The 18,878-nt window shown below is 43.5% G+C and overlaps 1 protein-coding gene across 1 annotated transcript in view; it reads left to right on the top strand.

Annotated features, from left to right (window-relative positions):
• The first annotated feature begins 2,156 nt into the window (after positions 1-2,156).
• LOC143280580 (acetylcholinesterase-like) overlaps positions 2,157-18,878 on the top strand; it is a 60,731-nt gene continuing 44,009 nt past the window's right edge. The window contains exons 1-2 of the mRNA XM_076585283.1: positions 2,157-2,316; positions 12,164-13,006. Of these exons, the coding sequence (XP_076441398.1) occupies positions 12,728-13,006 (279 nt within the window). The 5' untranslated portion in view covers positions 2,157-2,316; positions 12,164-12,727. The remainder of the gene's footprint in view (positions 2,317-12,163; positions 13,007-18,878) is intronic.

Raw genomic sequence — 18,878 nt, 5'->3', positions numbered from 1 at the left:
ACGGGTTACGCTGCTAGTCAGGCATCTGCTTGGCAGATGTGTGTAGCGTATATGGATTTGACCGAACGCAGTGACGCCTCCTTGAGCTACTGATACTGATACTCAGTGATACTTTCTTTCGTGATTGACAGGATTACCGAATCAGTCAGTTGTCATAAAGTATTTAATGACCCAGGTTATTTAACCTGCAAAAACCTGCTGATAACCTAGCAAACAACAAGCATGGAGTTTTGGCCCAGTGGTGATGGGTCCAACTAGGAAGCGAGGGAACCTGATCGCACTGGTTCAAATCCCCCACTATTTTTTCTTACCCCCTCCACCAAGACGTTGAGTGGTGGCCTAGACGCTAGTCATTCGAATGAGACGAATAAACCGAGGCCCCGTGTGTAGAATGCGTTCTGCGAATGTAAAAGAACATACGGCACTTTGACAGGAAAACAAATAGACTTGAAGGCAGAAAAAACACCGTGCAAACAAAAAAATGGGTGCCGCTTTTGCTGCAGCAAAGTGCTTTCCCTGGGGAGAGCTGTCCGAATTTCACACGGAGAAATATGTTTTGACAAAAGAGGAATAGAATGCAATACAATACAATACAATACAATACAATACAATACAATACAATACAATACACCCAACTGCATTGGGCAAGGAAGGTGAGTCGTGCGCGCACGCACCCCCCTCCCCCGCCCACCCCACCCCACACACACATACACTGACACGCACATGCACACGCAAATTTAAACATGCACACACACAAACACACACACACACACATACACACACATACACGCACACACAACACACACACGCACACACACACACACACACGCAAGCACACACACACACGCACACACACACACACACACATGTAAGCACAAACACACACACACACACACACACACACACACACACACACACACACACTCACTCACTCACTCACATACACACACACACACACACTCACTCACTCACATATACATTCACACACACAAACGCATTCACACACACACACACACACACACACACACACACACACACACACACAGGGAGAGACAGACTGACGCACACAAACACACACACACACACACACACACACACACACACACACACGCACACACACACACACACACACACACACACACACACACACCTTCCGTTCCTCGACTCACTCCCATCATCATCATCCCACTTTTCCCACCCACTCATCCACCCACCCACCCACTCACAAATGACGAAACCTGCTAAGCCAGCACCCGCCACCGCTGGCCGAACAGCGACCACAGGCAGACGGAACAAGACCCACTGTATTGCAGGGTGCTGTGTGTTTGACAGACAGCTGCAGGGGGTGGGGTGGGGTGGGGGGTGTGGGGTTCAGGGAGGGAGTAAAGCTTGCAAGGAAGGAGGAGGAGGAGGAAGGAGGAAGGAGGGAGGTAAGAGGAAGGAGCATGGAAGCATGGAGAGAGAGAGAGGGAGAGGGGAGGAGAGGTAGAGAAAGAAAGAAAGAGAGAGAGGGAGCGAGAGAGAGAAAGAGGAGGGGAGAGAGAGATGGAGAGAGAGGGGGGGAGGAGAGGGAGAGAGAGAGACAGAAAGAGAGAGAGAGGGAGCGATAGAGAGAGAAAGGGGGAGGGATAGAGAGAGGGAGAGAGGGAAGGGGGGAGGAGAGGGAGAGAGAGACAGAAAGAGAGAGAAAGTGAGCGAGAGAGAGAAGGCAGAGAGAGAGGGAGAGAGGGGAGAGAGAGAGGTGGGGGGAGGAGAAGGAGAGAGAGAAATAAAGAGAGAGAGAGGGAGCGAGGGAGAGAGAGAGGAGGGAAAGAGGGGAGAGAGAGAGGGAGAGAGAGACAAAACTGAAGAGAGAGGGGGAGCGAGAGAGAGAGAGAGAGGAGGGAGAGAGAGAGGGAGAGAGGGGAGAGAGAGGGGGGAAGGAGAGGCAGTGAGAGACAGAAAGAGAGAGAGAGGGAGAGAGAGAGAGAGAGAGAGAGGAGGGAGCGAGGTTGTTTCGTTTTATTTTCCAAACACACACACACACACACACACACACACACACACACGGCCAAAATAAAAAGGGCGGAGCAAGGAAGAAACGGGCACAGTGTGTGTGTATGTGTGTGTGTGTGTGTGTGTGTGTGTGTGTGTGTGAACAGGGGGCTAACCGGCGAGTGAGCACACGTGACTCTCTAGTAGTATACCCGCTATTAGTGAAGACAGTTGTCTCAGTTTTTTGGGTTGCGCTTGCGCTTGAAAAACAACAACAAAACAGACATAGTCTGCACATGCTTGATGTGAGATCTTCACAGTAACGTCCCAGTGGCTTCTGTTGTGAGTATTTATGTTATTGTATATGTTGTGAATGTCATTTAATTCAATAACTCTTGTTAGTAATCTTTTTTTTCCATAGTGACAAATGACTCTAAATTGTGGGCGTGTAGTTTGTAATGCCTGCTTTCTTCTTCTTATTATTATTCTTCAAGTTTAGCAGCCAAAAATCAACATGCCGATTTATTCGCAACGTTTGTTTAGAGTGATGTTGTATTTTAGCTACCTAAATATATAAACTTGATAACCTAACTAAACCTTTTAGTTCGTCTTTTATGTTGGGCTATATAGTCTGCTATAGTCTGTCGCTATATTGTATGGTTAGTTGCATACGTTGTGAGCTTTTTGCAACTCTTATTTATTTATTTATTTATTGGCAATGTTTGTGCAGTGATCATAGTTATGTAAAATTCCTTGTGGTTACGTCATGAACATAAATGTTGTTGTTGTTTTTGTTGTGTTTTGTTGTTGGTGTTGTTGTTCTTGTTGTTGTTTCTTCTTCCTTTTCTATCATTATTATCATTATATTATTACCAGAAGACAGTCGACTGAGAATTTTTGTTTTGGTATCACATCATGACAAGTGTTACATGTTACTATAACTAAGTCCATAATAACATCATATATATATATATATATATATATATATATATATGTGTGTGTGTGTGTGTGTGTGTGTGTGTGTGTGTGTGTGTGTGTGTGTGTGTGATCAATTCATCAAATTCAGTTTACAGCGTATCAAGATTCAAGCTCTGTATTTTCAGCTAAAATGAAATGCTCAAAATGGAACATTAATTTGTTCTTTCTTTCGCAGCAATTGCATAGCATTCATAATTCCTGCTGAGGAAGCTTTGGTCATTAAATATTTGTCAAGAGATGCTACAGAATGCATAACTGATGTACACAGCCATCCCGTTGAAAGCATTTTCATGTATAATGGCGTTCTTTGGTTTGGAAATTCTCAGCATGAAAAACAGAGATCGACTCGTTCGAATTACGAACACTGCTGACAAAAGTATTGGTACAAAAGCAACCCTTATTGGCTGGTCTGTACCATCAAGCAGCGAATCGGAAGGCTGTTCACATCACTAATGACTGCTGTCACCCTCTGTGCTCCTGTTTTGAATCAAGCCTATCTGGTCAGTGGTGTCAAATGCCACTTGCAAAGAAAAGTGTGTTCAAAAATTAATGATCTTTCATTCCCGGAGCAGTGTCTGTTTTTAAACCGGCTTCCATGTGCTGACACAACACGGTTGTTTGCATGCTTTACCTGATATTTGCATATTTTGTCCTCTCTTTTTTTGTGATTTACATTTAACGTTTATTAGCATGTATGTGATTTACATTTACCTTCTATGTGATTTAATTGAACAGAAAAAAAACTGACTTTTCAATTAAATATTTATTTCAATTACTGCTCACTTGTTTTATGACTTAATCGCTGAGTATCACTTGTTAATGAAATATCTGTTTTAAATATTGCTCACTTATTTCAATGCTGGCATTGTTTCCCTGTATATATATGTATATATATATATATATATATATAGAGAGAGAGAGAGAGAGAGAGAGAGAGAGATAGATAGATAGATAGATAGATAGATATAGATATATATACATATATATATACATATATATATATATACATATACATATATATATATATATATCTGTGCATGTCTGTGTGTGTGTGTGTGTGTGTGTGTGTGCGTGCGCACACACACACACACACACACACACACACACACACACACACACACACACACACACACACACATACACACACATGTTTTCCATTCCTACGCACCTCACCATTCGGATAATTTGAAGTTCAGTTTTAAAGGACAATTTTCTTGTTTTGAACTATTATGTTTGTATTTCTATTTGTAGTACGAAGTGACGACTGAATTAACAAACACAGAGTCATTCGCACAACAGGCTGTCTGCCCGAGTAGAGCCGACTGACAGCTGTCCTCTAGGCGCTCATCATTCGTTTCCTGTGTCATTCTCTCAGGTTTCAGTGTCACTCACACACACGCACGCACACACACACACACACACACACACACACACACACACTCAAACGGACATGTAACAGTTTTATGGATATGACCGTATTTTGTTTTCTTTTAAGCCCCGTCATGTAGGCAGCCATAATCCGTTTTCGGGGACGTGCATGCTGGATATGCTATTGTTTCCACAACCCACCCACCCCTAACGCTGATATGGATCGCAGGATCCTTAAAATGTGCGCACGCATTTAATCTTCTGCTTGCGTATTCACACGAAGGGGGTTCAGGCACTAAGCAGGTCTGCACATAACTATGTTGACCAGGGAGATCGGGGGAAAAAAAACCACACCTCCACCCTTAGCCCACCGGGTGCGAAGCGGGTCGAAAACAGGAAACTCGGGCGAGAGAAGGAAAAGAAATCCAGCGCTCAATTCATTTGACACGACCGCACCCGTCACAAAGGCCGAACAGTGAACAAATGAGATGAGCTATATTCATCCCTGTCTGCACTAATCCTTGATTGATTGATTGATGTGGATACTTATATAGCGCCTATCCTCGGTCAGAGACCAAGCTCTAAGCGCTTTACCAACACGGGGTCATTTGCACCACAGGCTGTCTACCTGGGTCGAGCCGACTGACGGCTGCCACTGGGCGCTCATCATTCGTTTCCTGTGTCATTCAATCAGATTTCTCATACACACTCAGACAGACATGTAACATTTTACGTGTATGACCGTTTTTATTTATTTACCCCCGCCATGTAGGCAGCCATACTCCGTTTTCGGGGGTGTGCATGCTGGGTATATTCTTGTTTCCATAACCCACCGAACGCTGACATGGATTACAGAATCTTTAACGTGCGTATTTGATCTTCTGCGTGCGCATACACAAAAAGGGGGTTCAGGCACTAGCAGGTCTGCACATATGTTGACCTGGGAGATCGAAAAAATCCTTCAAACGCTTCTTTTGACATCATTGTCTGTATCTTTCCCATGTGCTTTGGAACTAACATGTATGCTTCAGTATCGGATCTTTTGTATTTTTCTTGTTCTTTATTTTCATTGCCAGGCAATCTTATATTTAGTTCATGTATATAATGATCCTTTTTTTTTAATAGCATGCAGGTCAGTTACTGCCTAAATAGCTTAATTTTAGGCTCTGGCAGTATAAAGATGTTAATAAATCATCATCATCATCCTTCGTAAAGCATTATGCGGTGTCGTTGATCAATAGTTACTTATGAGTGGAGTGATGGCCTGGAGGTAACGCGTCCGCGTAAGAAGCGAGAGAACCTGAGCACGCTGGTTCGAATCACGGCTCAGCCGCCGATATTTTCTCCCTCTCCACTAGACCTTAAGTGGTGGTCTGGACGCTACACATTCGGATGAGATGATGAACCGAGGTCCCGTGTGCAGCATGCACTTAGCGCACGTAAAGAACCCACGGCAACAAAAGGGTTGTTCCTTGCAAAATTCTGTCGAAAAATCCACTTTGATAGGAAGAAATAAAACTGCACGCAGGAAAAAAATATTTTAAAAAAAGGAAAAAGGTGGCGCTGTAATGTAGTGACGCGCTCTCGCTGGGCAGAGCAGCCCGAATTTCACACAGAGAAATCTGTTGTGATAAAAAGCAATACGAATACACATGATTACCTTTTTCTCGCTTTACGCAGTAGCATCTTCTTAAGTAGAGAATTTGAAAGCCCGATGCAGAGAGCCATTCTATGTCATTTAGACCTCTGTTTCCTTGTTGTTTGCTTCTTCTTCTTCTCCTTGTTTTATTTCTTATTTCATTTGAATTATTTTGTGCCAGCCTGTTAAAGTATTCAATTTTTGTTTCGCAGGTACTATAAACGTTTTATGTCATAATATATATCAACTTCATATTTGAATTATTTTGCGATAGCTTGTTAAAGTATTCAATTTTATTTCGCAGGTACTATAAACGTTTTACATCATATATGTCGACTTCCTTTATCTATACTGTATTGTAGTACCGAGTCCATCCTATATTAAGTTTATAGGTTGAACTGGTTTACTCGAATTCTTACTCTTATATATATATATATATATATATATATATATAGAGAGAGAGAGAGAGAGAGAGAGAGAGAGAGAGAGAGAGAGATGTATATGTATATCACTTTTTTGTGTGTACTGCTTAACTTTGAATGCAATCTAAATGACTGATACTTAAATGCCATTTTTTCAAAACTGTTTCATTGTAATATTCAACATCTATTACGAAATGCGCTTTTGATTGCTCTGAATTTGTCGTTTAGGGAAGATCGGTTCGACCATGGTTTCCTTTTATTCACCCTGTTCTGTATTTCTTTTAACACGTGCGACACACACACATTTCCGAAAAAAACCCGCTACATTCATTGTTTGGAAAATTTATTTGACCCATACAGTTTCTGGTATTCTACTTCTACGTTAAAAAAAAAACCCAATTGTACAAATATAGTGAGAAATGGGGGAAAAAAAGAAAGAAAGAAATCGCGTGCACTTCACGTTTCGCCGACCTATTTCTAGGCTTTCAACGAACTAATTAATGAAGTAAAGCTAGAAATAAAGGAAGGAAGATACCAAAAAACAAAAAAAACAAAAAAATCACAACATAACTCTTCAAGTTTCCACGTACTAATAGTGTACCTCTTCGGGTTTCCACGTTCAAGAGTACCCCCCACCCCCACCCCACCCCCCCCCAACCCCCACTGCCCCCCTCAAAAAAAAAAAAAAAAAAAAAAAAAGTTAAGGAAAACGGAGGACTGGAATAATGAAGTGTGGCGTTATTTTCTCTCAGTCAGTCAATCAGTCAGTCAGTCAGTCAGTCAGTCAGTCAGCTGACTCAGTCAGTGACCGCGCGTCAAATGGACCACGGGTTGCTTTGCAAAGCAAAAGGGCATTGGTCCACTCCTTGTTCAGGCTGACCGATGTGTCAGCCAGCCGCCACAGCGGAGGAGGGGGTTGAGAAGCATCTGATGTGTTCGCTTTTTTCACGTGGTAGCTGCAGTCGCATTGTTTAGTCATTGATCGTTAGAAAATACGAGTGACACTTGTTGTTGTTGTTGTGTTGTTGTTGTGTTGTTGTTGCATGGTTCTCCTTTTTGTCACAACAATACATATGTGTATACATATGAATGTGTACATAACTACATGCATGTATATGAATGTGTAGTGTGTGTATGTGTGTGTGTGTGTGTGTGTGTGCGTGCGTGCGTGCGCGCACGCGCGCGCGCGTACGCCTGTTTATAGAAGTTTATGCGTACCTATATGTGCGTATGTGTTGAAGGTAGCTGTTAGGTACACATGGGGGGGCGTGGGGGGTGAGTGTGTGTGTGTGTGTGTGTGTGTGTGTGTGTGTGTGTGTTTAGTCACATTTTGGTGTGTGTATGTGACATTGATGTACTGTGTTATGTAAACAAAAGTGTTTTTGTAAAGCACCTATAGCAGACTTCTGGATAGTGTGCTATATAAGTATCCAATATTATTACAAATAATACATTTCTCTCTCTGCGTGAAATTCGGACTGCTCTCCCCGGGGAGAGCTCGTTACTACAATACATATACCGTATGTTTTTGGGGGTTTTTTTTGTTTGTTTGTTTGTTTGTTTTTGCCTACTCGTTAATTTGTTTTACTATCAAAGCGGATTTTTTTTCTGCTGGATTTTGCCAGGGACAACCCTTTTGTTGCCGTGGGTTCTTTCATGTGCGCTTAATGCATCAAGCACACGGGACCTCAGTTTATATCTTCTCATCTGAAAGACCACAGGGGCAGAGGATAAACACCCTAGGTGTTTCCACATGTAACTGCCGTTGCATTGTTGTTGGAAAATTCGGTTTCACTTGAGTACACGATTTTTGTTGTTGTTGTTGTTGTTGTTGTTGTTGTATTTTACCCTTCAGCACAAGGTGAGATCCACTTCTGACAAGGCATTGTGACACATTGCTACATGATGAGCTCACTGTGTGCGGCTTGTAAAAGAAAGAATATGGGACAGGGACGGAGAACGAAAAAAAGAAAGGAAGGAGCAAAAGAAATACCAGGGGGTGTGGGGGGTGGGGGTGAATGAACAGCTGACTGGTCGAAAGAAAGAAAGCAAGCGACAAATCAATTGGGGGGGGGGGTTGAGGGGGGAGGGGGGGGGGGCGAAACGAAGGAATGAAGAAATAATAGAATAGAATAGAATATGTCTTTATTACCAAGTGTACCGGGGTCACAAGGGAATATGGGGGGTGGGGGCGAACCGAAGGAATGAAGAAATAATAGAATAGAATGTGTCTTTGTTACCAAGTGTACCGGGGTCACAAGGGAATATGGGGGGGGAGGGGGGGGGTGGAGGGGCGGGGGGGGGGGGGGGGGGGGCGAACCGAAGGAATGAAGAAATAATAGAATAGAATGTGTCTTTATTACCAAATGTACCGGGGTCTCAAGGGAATATGGGGGGGGGGGGGGGGGCGAAACGAAGGAATGAAGAAATAATAGAATAGAATAGAATATGTCTTTATTACCAAGTGTACCAGGGTCACAAGGGAATATGGGGGGTGGGGGTGGGGGGTGTACATAACAAGGTACGAACATAAATCGAAAATCATACACAAACACAGATACAGTAGAAATTAGGATACATACAAGTGCATATCAATATAAAAGCATATACTAATAGAGAAAAGGTTGAAGGAAGAAAAGAAAGGAGGTAGACATAGAAAGAAAACGAATAATCTCCTAAGCAAGGAAAGAAGAAAATCAGAAAGAAAGAAAGCGACAGAGTAGTGACAAACGTCACCTTCAAATGTCTCGAACTTGTTGGCTTTTTTGTTGTTGTTGTTGTTTTAACCGTCAGAAACATAACGTGGAAGCGACGATTAACTCACTCAGTACGGCCAGTCCTCTCTTCTCCTCTACACAGACCCCTCGGATGTCCAGTGGGTGTCTGAATGACCCAACCTTTAGCTTCTGTCGTCAGAATTGTGGTATTCTTTGTCAACATTCACTTCTTCAGTATAAGAGCCTTCTGCTTGCAATATTTTGATGATGGTAACTGGGGTGAAACGCTGTTAACGTCATCTCTTTCGCCGTTCGTATGGAGAGAGTTAACCGTTCAAATGCGACGGTACTTAGCCCAGACACACAGTGGGGCAACTAGAGAGAGAACGCAACCTCTGCTTCATATCTATAACACCACCATGGATAGAACAAATACTAATTTTCTTCCCACCTATTAGATTAATGTGCGGTTTTACTGTGGCTATTACTCATTGATGTCGTAAACATTGGGATGAGCCCAAGTTGTCCATTTCGCAGTGCTGTTTGCCTTTTTTTGGGGGGGCGTGGGGGGGGGGGGGGGGGGAGAGTGGGAGGGGGGTCGCTTTGAGTTTTCTTTCCACGTACTTTTGTCATCTGGGGATGAGAAATTTTTGCGAAAGGGCTTATTTGAGTCTTATTTGCCTCCAGGACGTTAACGGTTGAGAAAATGATTATGTCATGAACAGTGTAATTTCGCAGGTGTTTTTTTAATTTTTTTTTATTTGTTTTGTTGTTTTTTGTTTGGTCTTTGTTGTTGTTGTTGTTGTTTTGTTTGTTTTCTTTTTTGTTGTTGTTATTGGTGTGTGTTTTTTTTTGTTTATGTTTTGATGTGGCAGAGTTTTGTGTTTAACGCAGTTGAATTCTTATTAATTCAGTTAGGCAGTCCAGGTAATGGCCGTGTGCGGTTGGCCGGACTCTAAGCCACAATGTCAAAAAAACCCAAAACGCCCGCGTACGTTCCCTGCATGCAAAGAGGGCAACCCCGAACCACGTGAGTGGCGGTGGATGGTGGAGGAGGAGGGGGAGGGGGAGGAAGTGAAGGAGGTGGGGGCGGTCAGTAAAAGTGTTGTCAAGTCCGGCGGGCGGACAAACTGGACAGGATAATTGACGTTGGAGCCTGGTTGAGGGGGCGTTCAGGAAGCAGCTTGTGAGGGGGAGTAATAGTTTTTTATATATTTTTTTTTTTCGAGGGTTTGGGGGAGGGGGGGAGAGCCGGCGTGGAGGAGTGGAAGGGGGGGGGGGTAAGAAATAATGAGACTGCTGATGAACGCTCCAGTCAGAGGATTAGACATGTCATGTCCATGCGGATGCAGCCTGTGGACTGTTTCCCTCTTTCCCTAGGATGTTGCGGATTGTTTTGGACAGATCACTAGTGTCGTGGGCTGAAGCCAGCAGTTTTTGTTTTTTGTCGTTCTCCTCCTCCTCCTCCTCCTCCTTCTTCTTCTCCTTCTTCTTGTTGTTCTTCTTCTTCAAAAGACATGTCGTCAAATTCCAGCCATTTCTCTCTTTATGTCTAACATAAAAATATTTCTATTCGATACTTTTGATTAACCTACTCGCGGTCTTTTGCAAATGCTTGCTTGTACTCGGTCCACTAGCTGCCACGCCATGATGAATGAAAAATTGAATGTCTGTGTGATCGTGCTAGCAAATGAACAGTAAGTGCGTGAGAGAGAGAGAGAGAGAGAGAGAGAGAGAGGGGGGAGGGAGTGTGTGGGCGTGTGTGTGTACGTATGTCTTTGTTTGCTTGTTTTATTATATATATATATCTGTGTGTGTGTGTGTGTGTGTGTGTGTGTGTGTGTGTGTGTGTGTGTGTGTGTGTGTGTGTGTGTACGTACGTACGTACGTGATAATGTATCAAGTGTTCTTTTCATTGCTTTGTTACTTTTAATAGACTATTTCAGTTACTATTCTTATTTGTCGTTCTTATCATTTTATATTATTTCATTTTATTTCTTTATTTATATGTTTTGTGTCGTTCTTTGTCTTAATGTTATGTGTCGTTAAATGGGCAGAATTGTAAAAAGGCCTTTACTGCGCCTAATTCTTTACCAATTAAAGATTCAATCAATTCAATCAATCTTCTTCCCCCTCCCCCTCCTCTTCCTTCTCAACTTCTCCTCCTCCTCCTTCTCCTCCTCCTTCTTCTTCATCTTCTCCTCCTCCTTCTTCTTGATCTTCTCCTCCCCCCTCCTCTTCCTTCTTCTACTTCTTCTCTTCCTCCTTCTCCTCCATCTTCTTCATCTTCTCCTCCTTCTTCTTCTTCATCTTCTTCTTCTCCTCCTCCTCCTTCTTCATCTTCTTCTACTTCTCCTCCTCCTCCTTCATCTTCTTCTACTTTTAATCCTCCTACTTCTCCTCCTCCTCCTTCTTCATCTTCTTCTTCTATTTCTTCTTCTTCTCCTACTTCTCCTCTTTCTCCTTCTTCTATTTCTCCTCCTCCTCCATTTTTTTCTACTTCTCCTCCTCATCCTTCTTAATCTTCTTCTCATATTTCTTCTTCTTCTCCTCCTCATTCTCCTTCCTCTCCTCCTTCTTCTCCTTCTCCTCCTCCTCCTTCTTCTTCATCTTCTTCTTCTACTTCTTCTCCTTCTATTTCTCCTAGGAGCCTCCTCCTTCTCCTTCTTCTCCTCCCCCTTCTCCTCCTCCTTCTTCTTCTTCTTCGTCTTCGTCCCCCCCCTCCTCTCTCCTCCTCCTCTTCCCCCCTCTTTCTCCATCATCATCATCTGCTGCTGCTTCTTCTTATTATTATTCGTCTCCCCCCTTCCCCTCCTCCTCCTTCTTCTCCCCCTCCTGTTGGGTTACGCTGCTGGTCAGGCATCTGCTTGGCAGATGTGGTGTAGCGTATATGGATTTGTCCGAAGGCAGTGACGCCTCCTTGAGCTACTGAAACTGATACTAAAACTGAAACTCCTGTTCTGTTTTCATTTTTGGTTTTGGTTTTCTTGTTGTCTAACTTTGGGTACTTTTTTTCGTTCTTTGTTTAACTGATTAAACAAACAAAACTGTTGGCTGGATTGCAGATTCCTGACTGATGCTGAGAAGTCTCCACCACGTCAGAGGGTGACCCACTGCATGACGTGTCGTGCCGGCGCCTTTCCTTGGTCAAGACATTGACTGTCTGGACGGAGAGAGTGTTTGTTCTGCTACCACGTGCCACCGTCCAGTCCTGAACAGCGAGTCACTTTCTTTTCTTTCTGTTTTCGCAAATGAATAAGTTAAAGGGTTCAATTGAACAAACAGAGTAACTTTGAACCGCTTGTAGAAGAAAAGAAATAAACTAAACACAAAATACCAACAACAAAAAATGGATACAAAAATAAACAGATAGATAAATACATAGATAAATGAATATATAAAGAAAGAAAGAAAAGAAAGGAAAAAAAAACACCTCCAAGATTGAGATACTTTCACAATTTCCCTTTACCAAATGAAACCCCAAAGAACAACAACAACAGAAATAGATAAATAAAAATACACAGGCTGATAATTAACGCCACGGAGAAACACAATCGTGTCAGACACCAAAAAAAAGCCTTTCTACCACAATCTCCCCAAAATAAAGAACAAACCACACACACGTGACCATGAAGACCACCTGTCCACCACAACAACGCAGTGTTCAGTCACGCCGACCACCACCACGCCTACAGCCCGTCTCGGGCCGGACTCCGAGGGCGTTGATGGTGACCGTGCTGACGCTCCTGTGGGGGTGCGCGGGGGTGAGCGGGAGACGCTTCGCGGAGCGGACCACCCAGTACGGGAGGGTGAGGGGGCTGGTGGAGACGGTGGAGGGCGGCAAGCGGGTGGAGAAGTACCTGGGCGTCCCCTTTGCTCGGCCCCCGCTCGGGGAGCTGAGGTTCGAGGTGAGTGAGCGAGTGAGTGAGCGGTGAGGAGGAGGAGGAGGAGGACCATCATTGATCCAGCAACAAGTAACAGATTTGATGATGATGACAATAAGAAGAAGAAAGATGATGATGATGATGATGAAGATGACGACGACGACGACGATGATGATAAGAATGAGGATGATGACGACGATGATGATAAGGATGATGATGATGATGAGATGATGATGATGATGATGAGAATGATGATAATAACAAAAGTAGTGGTAGTAATAGTTGATGATAACATCAACAACAACAACAACAAAATTATAGTAATAGAAGAATATACATACATATATATATATGTGTGTGTGTGTGTGTGTGTGTGTGTGTGTGTGTGTGTGTGTGTGTGTGTGCGTGTTGTCTATAATTGTATTATCAATATGGAAATAAAAAAGCAAACTTAAGAAAGAAGAAAGAAGAAGAGACGGAGAGAATGTAATGAGAAGTTGACGATCACAACGAGTACTACGATAACTATTATCAGTGGAGATGCTGCTGATGCTGTTGCTGCTACATAACTGCCGATGACGTCATAATGCTAAAATAAGTACCTCACGCTGCATGTATCAAAGCCCCCATTTTGTTATGTTCAAGTCGAATATTGTCCGTGTTTATTTCAATCATTTTCATTTCTTTGACTTTTTTTCTTCTTCTTCTTCTTCTTCTATAGTCCATAGTAAGATCTATGGACACAGATCGTTTTCTTTTCAATCGCCAAAGACGTGGAACAAGCTCATGATAACCTCCGTTATTCTGATTCCCTAGCATCTTTTAAATCTCGTCTCAAAACTCACCTTTTCCCTCAGCAATAAGTTCAATTGTGGCAGGTCCACTTCCTTTGCGTTAGCTGTGCTTGACTATGTGTGTATACATATGTATGTGTACATAACTACATGCATGTATATGAATGTGTATTGTGTGTGCGTGTGTTTATGTAAGTTTGTGCCTGCCTATGTGTGCGTATGTGTTAGGGTAGCTGTAAGATACACATGTATGTTAAAATGTATGTATGCAGTGTGTGTGTGCGTGTGTGTGTGTGTGTGTGTGTGTGTGTGTGTGTGTGTGTGTGGGTGGGTGTGTGCGTGCGTGCGTGCGTGTGTGTGTGTGTGTGTGTGTGTGTGTGTGTGTGTGTGTAGTCACATTTTAGTGTGTGTATGTAACATAGATATAATGTTTTATGTTAACAAAAGCGTTCTTGTAAAGCACCTAGAGCAGATTTCTGGATAGTGTGCTATATAAGTATCCATTATTATTATTATTATTAGTTCGTGTTCTTATGTCGTTGCTTCCCTGCACTACTAACCCTGTCCTCTTTCAACACAATTTCAATATTGTGGCCTATGGCCATGAGAAAACATAGGCGTTTGTTTATCTTTACCCTTTATTGTCCTCCATCACCCCTGTTCACCCCCTCCACCCTCAACCTCCTCCTCCTTCCCGAATGAGGTGTCCATGGTGTGTGTGTGTATGTGTGTGTGTGTGTGTGTGTGTGTGTGTGTGTGTGTGTGTGTGTGTGTGTGTGTGTGTGCATTCGTGTACGCGCGTGTGTGTGTGCATGTTCATGTGTTCTCTGTGCGCGCGCGTGCGTGTTTGTGTTTGTGTTTAATACAGTGTTTGTGTTTGTGTTTGTGTTTGTGTTTTATGATTTTCTTGATGTGAATTATTCATAATTATTTGCGATTTGCATTAATGTCTTGGTGTATGCATCATCATCATCATCATCATCATCAATATTATTATTATCATTAATCTGTTTCACTACTTACTGAACGATTAATTGATTGTTTGATTTACTAAGTGGCTGTCTAACTAATCACTGACTGACTATATTTCTCATTTTTGCCAGTCGTGTCTATATCGGCTTCCCTGCTATCTAGTAAGATGTTTTGATAGCGCTCTAATCAGTTTGTCAGACGGAATTTTGAAAAGCTGATAAAAAAGAAGAAGAAAAAATAATAAAATAAAAGTTCGTCTGTTAAATTGATCCACCCCCAGATCTCACCGTTTTTAAAGGTGTGTCTTCATGGTTAAAAGGAACTGAATCTCTTTGGATAATTGCACTGTGATGGCGATTTGTCAACGGTGATTAGAACACTTTTTATTGATTTTTTTGTGGTCCAATGATCACGGAATTCTTTGAGAGCAATTAATGATGGTGGCGTGATGCCAAACTGATGTGGGTTTTTTTTATGTTTCTTTGGTGTTGTTTTTTCTGCTCGCACAGAAAAACCAATCAGACAAGAATAACGACCCTTTCAAATCACTCTGCTTTGGGTTGAAAGTGATGTCGTCATTTCAACCCGATTAGGTTCGTAAATGGACTGTAAACCGATTGAAAATGCATAAAACAACAACAACCACACACACACACACACACACACACACACACACACACACACACACGCACGCACACACACGCACGCACGCACACACACACACACACACACACACCACCACCACCACCACCAACAACAACAACAACAACCACACACACACACACACACACACACACACACACACACACACACACACACACACACACGCACGCACACACACACACACACACACGCACACACCACCAACAACAACAACAACAACACACACACACACACACACACACACACACACACACACACACACACACACACACACACACAAATATCGTGGCGTCACACAAATAGTGGTGAGGATGTGAGTGCTGCGAGCGGGGTGTGCGTGTGGACTGAGAGGTGATAAAAATTAATTGGCAGCAATTCTAATCACCGGCTCAGGAAGCAGATTCGACAGTGACGCCAACAGCTGCAACTGATGAGTACACACACATCCAGTAAAGGATGGTCTTGCTCGTTGTCTCTTGGTGGACTCTTCACGGCGGGTACCTCGGTTCTGAGGATCATTGAGAAGAAGATCTTTGGCGACAGGCCCCCTCGATCTCTGGTGGCTGTGCAGGCTATAGGCATATACATGATATATATTATGTATGTGTATATTGTAATGTATTTCTCTTTTTGTCACAACATTTTTCTCTGTGTGAAATTCGGGCTGCTCTCCCTAGGGAGAACGCGTCGCTACACTACAGCGCCACACATTTTTTTTTTTCCTGCGTCCTGTTTTATTTGTTTTTCCTATCAAAGCGGATTTTTCTACAGAATTTTGCCAGGAACAACCCTTTTGTTGCCGTGGGTTCTTTTACGTGCGCTAAGTGCATGCTGCACACGGGACCTCGGTTTATCGTCTCATCCGAATGACTAGCGTCCAGACCACCACTCAAAGTCTAGTGGAGGGGGAGAAAATATCGGCGGCTGAGCCGTGATTCGAACCAGCGCGTTCAGATTCTCTCGCTTCCTAGGTGGACGCGTTACCTCTAGGCCATCACTCCACATTGCGCAGTGGTGCAGTCCGATTCTTGAGCGACACACCAAGGTACACACAATACAAGGCAAGGAAATCCGTGAGTAGGAGGGCTCTGGGCAGCCGATGCTTTCCTCCATTCGCTATAAATCATTCGGATGAGACGATAAACTGAGGTCCCGTGTGCAGCATGCACTTAGCGCACGTAAAAGAACTCACGGCAACAAAAGGATTGTCCCTGGCAAAATTCTGTAAAAATTATCCACTTTGATAGGAAAAACAAATAAAAGATGCACGCAGAAAAAAAAAAAAAAAAAAATGGGTGGCGCTCTCAGTGTAGCGACGCGCTCTCCCCGAAATTTTCACACAGAGAAATCTGGTGTGAAAAGAGAGAGAGAGAGAGAGAGAGAGAGAGAGAGAGAGAGAGAGAGAGAGAGAGAGAGAGAAATACAAATACAAATAAATCTGTGATCGATTACACTCTTCATTTATAAGGTCATACGGAATTTTCTTTCAAAAAATAAGATCATGCTTTTAAAAAAAAAAAAGAGAAAAAATAAGCAAGTGTATTTTGATATTTTGAACTGTGATCACATTTATCATGTTCTTTTTTTTCTCTCTCTCTTTTTTTTGTGCATGTCAGGTTGACACGCAGTGTTATGATTAGCTGATTTCGGTGTAGTTTTTCCCGGTTGTGAAAACTTACTGCCGTTGTTGACTGATATTTTGGTACTCCTGGCCTCCTTTCGAAAACTTTGCTTCCAAATAACGGTTGTGGGCAAGTTTTCAGTTATTCAGACTCTTGTATTTACAAACAATTATCTCATCGCTGGGGACAGAGAAATCAATGTATTGTTTCCAGTCTGTAAGCCACTTTTCCTAGCTTAAAAAAAAAACAATGAAATTTTTTTTTTTTTTTAAAGAGAAGTATTAAGTACCATAATGTGCATTTATGGTGATTCGAGAAATTCTCTTTATTTTTGTAATTTTTATCCCGGCTTCTCGCATGAAGACTTTTCTGCAGGCGTCCACATTTTTCTGAAACAACGTAGGTTTTGTGATGCTCAGCGTTTTCCCGACGAGCGCTAATAATGACTCCATCCCGGCCCAGCAGTTTCTGTTCCTCAGGGTGCTAGTATAGGTGAAAGGGTGTTGTTGTGTGTGCGTTTGTGTGCGCACGCTGTGGAGTGTGTGTGTGTGTGTGTGTGTGTGTGTGTGTGTGTGTGTGTGTGTGTGTGTGTAGCATGTGTGTGTGTGCGTGTGAATGCGACTTCGTGATCACACGCGTGAGTGCGCGCAGGCGGTTTTGTGTGTGTGTGTGTGTGTGTGTGTGTGTGTGTGTGTGTGTGTGTGTGTGTAGTGTAGTGTAGTGTATGCGTGCGTGTGTGTGTGTGTGTGTGTGTGTGTGTGTGTGTATGTGTGTGTGTGTTGAAAGCGTGTAAACGGTGCAAAAAAAATAAAAATAAAAATAAAAAACGAACGAAAAGAAAAGTAGGTGAAGGGCTTAATCAGAAAATGGCGACCTCATCCCTGGACGTCATTTGGCCGTGCGAAGTGTGGGAACAGGGAGTGAAATGTCAAACGGCTGCACTGAAGGTCAGGGCTGGCCCCGGCGGGACCCGACGTGGGTGGAGATGACGCAACACTGGCGGGTCTTGTAATGTCGTAAACCAGCGGGCAGGTTGGTGTTCCGCGAGCTGCGGTGAGCCGTGGATGTCCCAACGGTCCCCCCTTCAACCCCCCAACACCCCTCCCCTTCCCCACCCACCCCGGTCTGCTGTAAAGTTGTCAAACCCTGATTGTTCCCTCCCTTGTCGGGGGGGTGCGGGTGGGGGGGTGACAGGGGACGTAAGCCAGGCTGGAGCCTTTTATCTCTTAACGACAACGCCGATGAACACATCGCGCGTGGGTGGCGAATTGCCGAAAAAGAGGAGGTTTATGCTGCAACAGCTAAGCGAGAGCTGTCTGTCCGTGGAAGGGGGCTGGTGGTTGGAAATGAGAGCGCGGACGTGTTTTACGGGGGCTGGCGGTGTAATGGTGCCCGCATTTTCCAACGAACGCTCTCTGTGTGAAGACTTGAACAGGACAAGATAGGCACACCCAGGTCGTTGTCTTTCGTTTGCACTTTTATAGGTCTGGATCAGCTTTTACATTTTCTGGCATTTAGTTTAATTTCTGGAGATTGGGGTTCTAGTTCATTGTACAGCTTTCACCTTCACGTTGCCATTCTCATGTACTTGAAGATGTTTATGTGTGTTTTTTTCCCTTACATGTGGTACTGTATTTTCTCAGTGCAACCACATTTCCGTCGAACAATGGGTTTGTGACATTGTGGGATACTTAACGTATGTAAATCCATGCTGCCCACATGCTTTGGACCCTCTGAACATGGCGCCCATGCACTTAGCCCGGGCTCATCCAGAGGGAGGGGACATGTGACCACGACAGTCGCTGACCAATATAGAGGGGCCAGTGTGGAGGACTGCAGAGGGGA

The sequence above is a fragment of the Babylonia areolata genome, chromosome 3, assembly GCF_041734735.1.
Source record: "Babylonia areolata isolate BAREFJ2019XMU chromosome 3, ASM4173473v1, whole genome shotgun sequence".
In the NCBI taxonomy this organism is placed as follows: Eukaryota; Metazoa; Mollusca; class Gastropoda; order Neogastropoda; family Buccinidae; genus Babylonia; species Babylonia areolata.
Note: the sequence above shows the minus strand (reverse complement) of the source record. Positions and strands in the feature narration are given on the sequence as shown.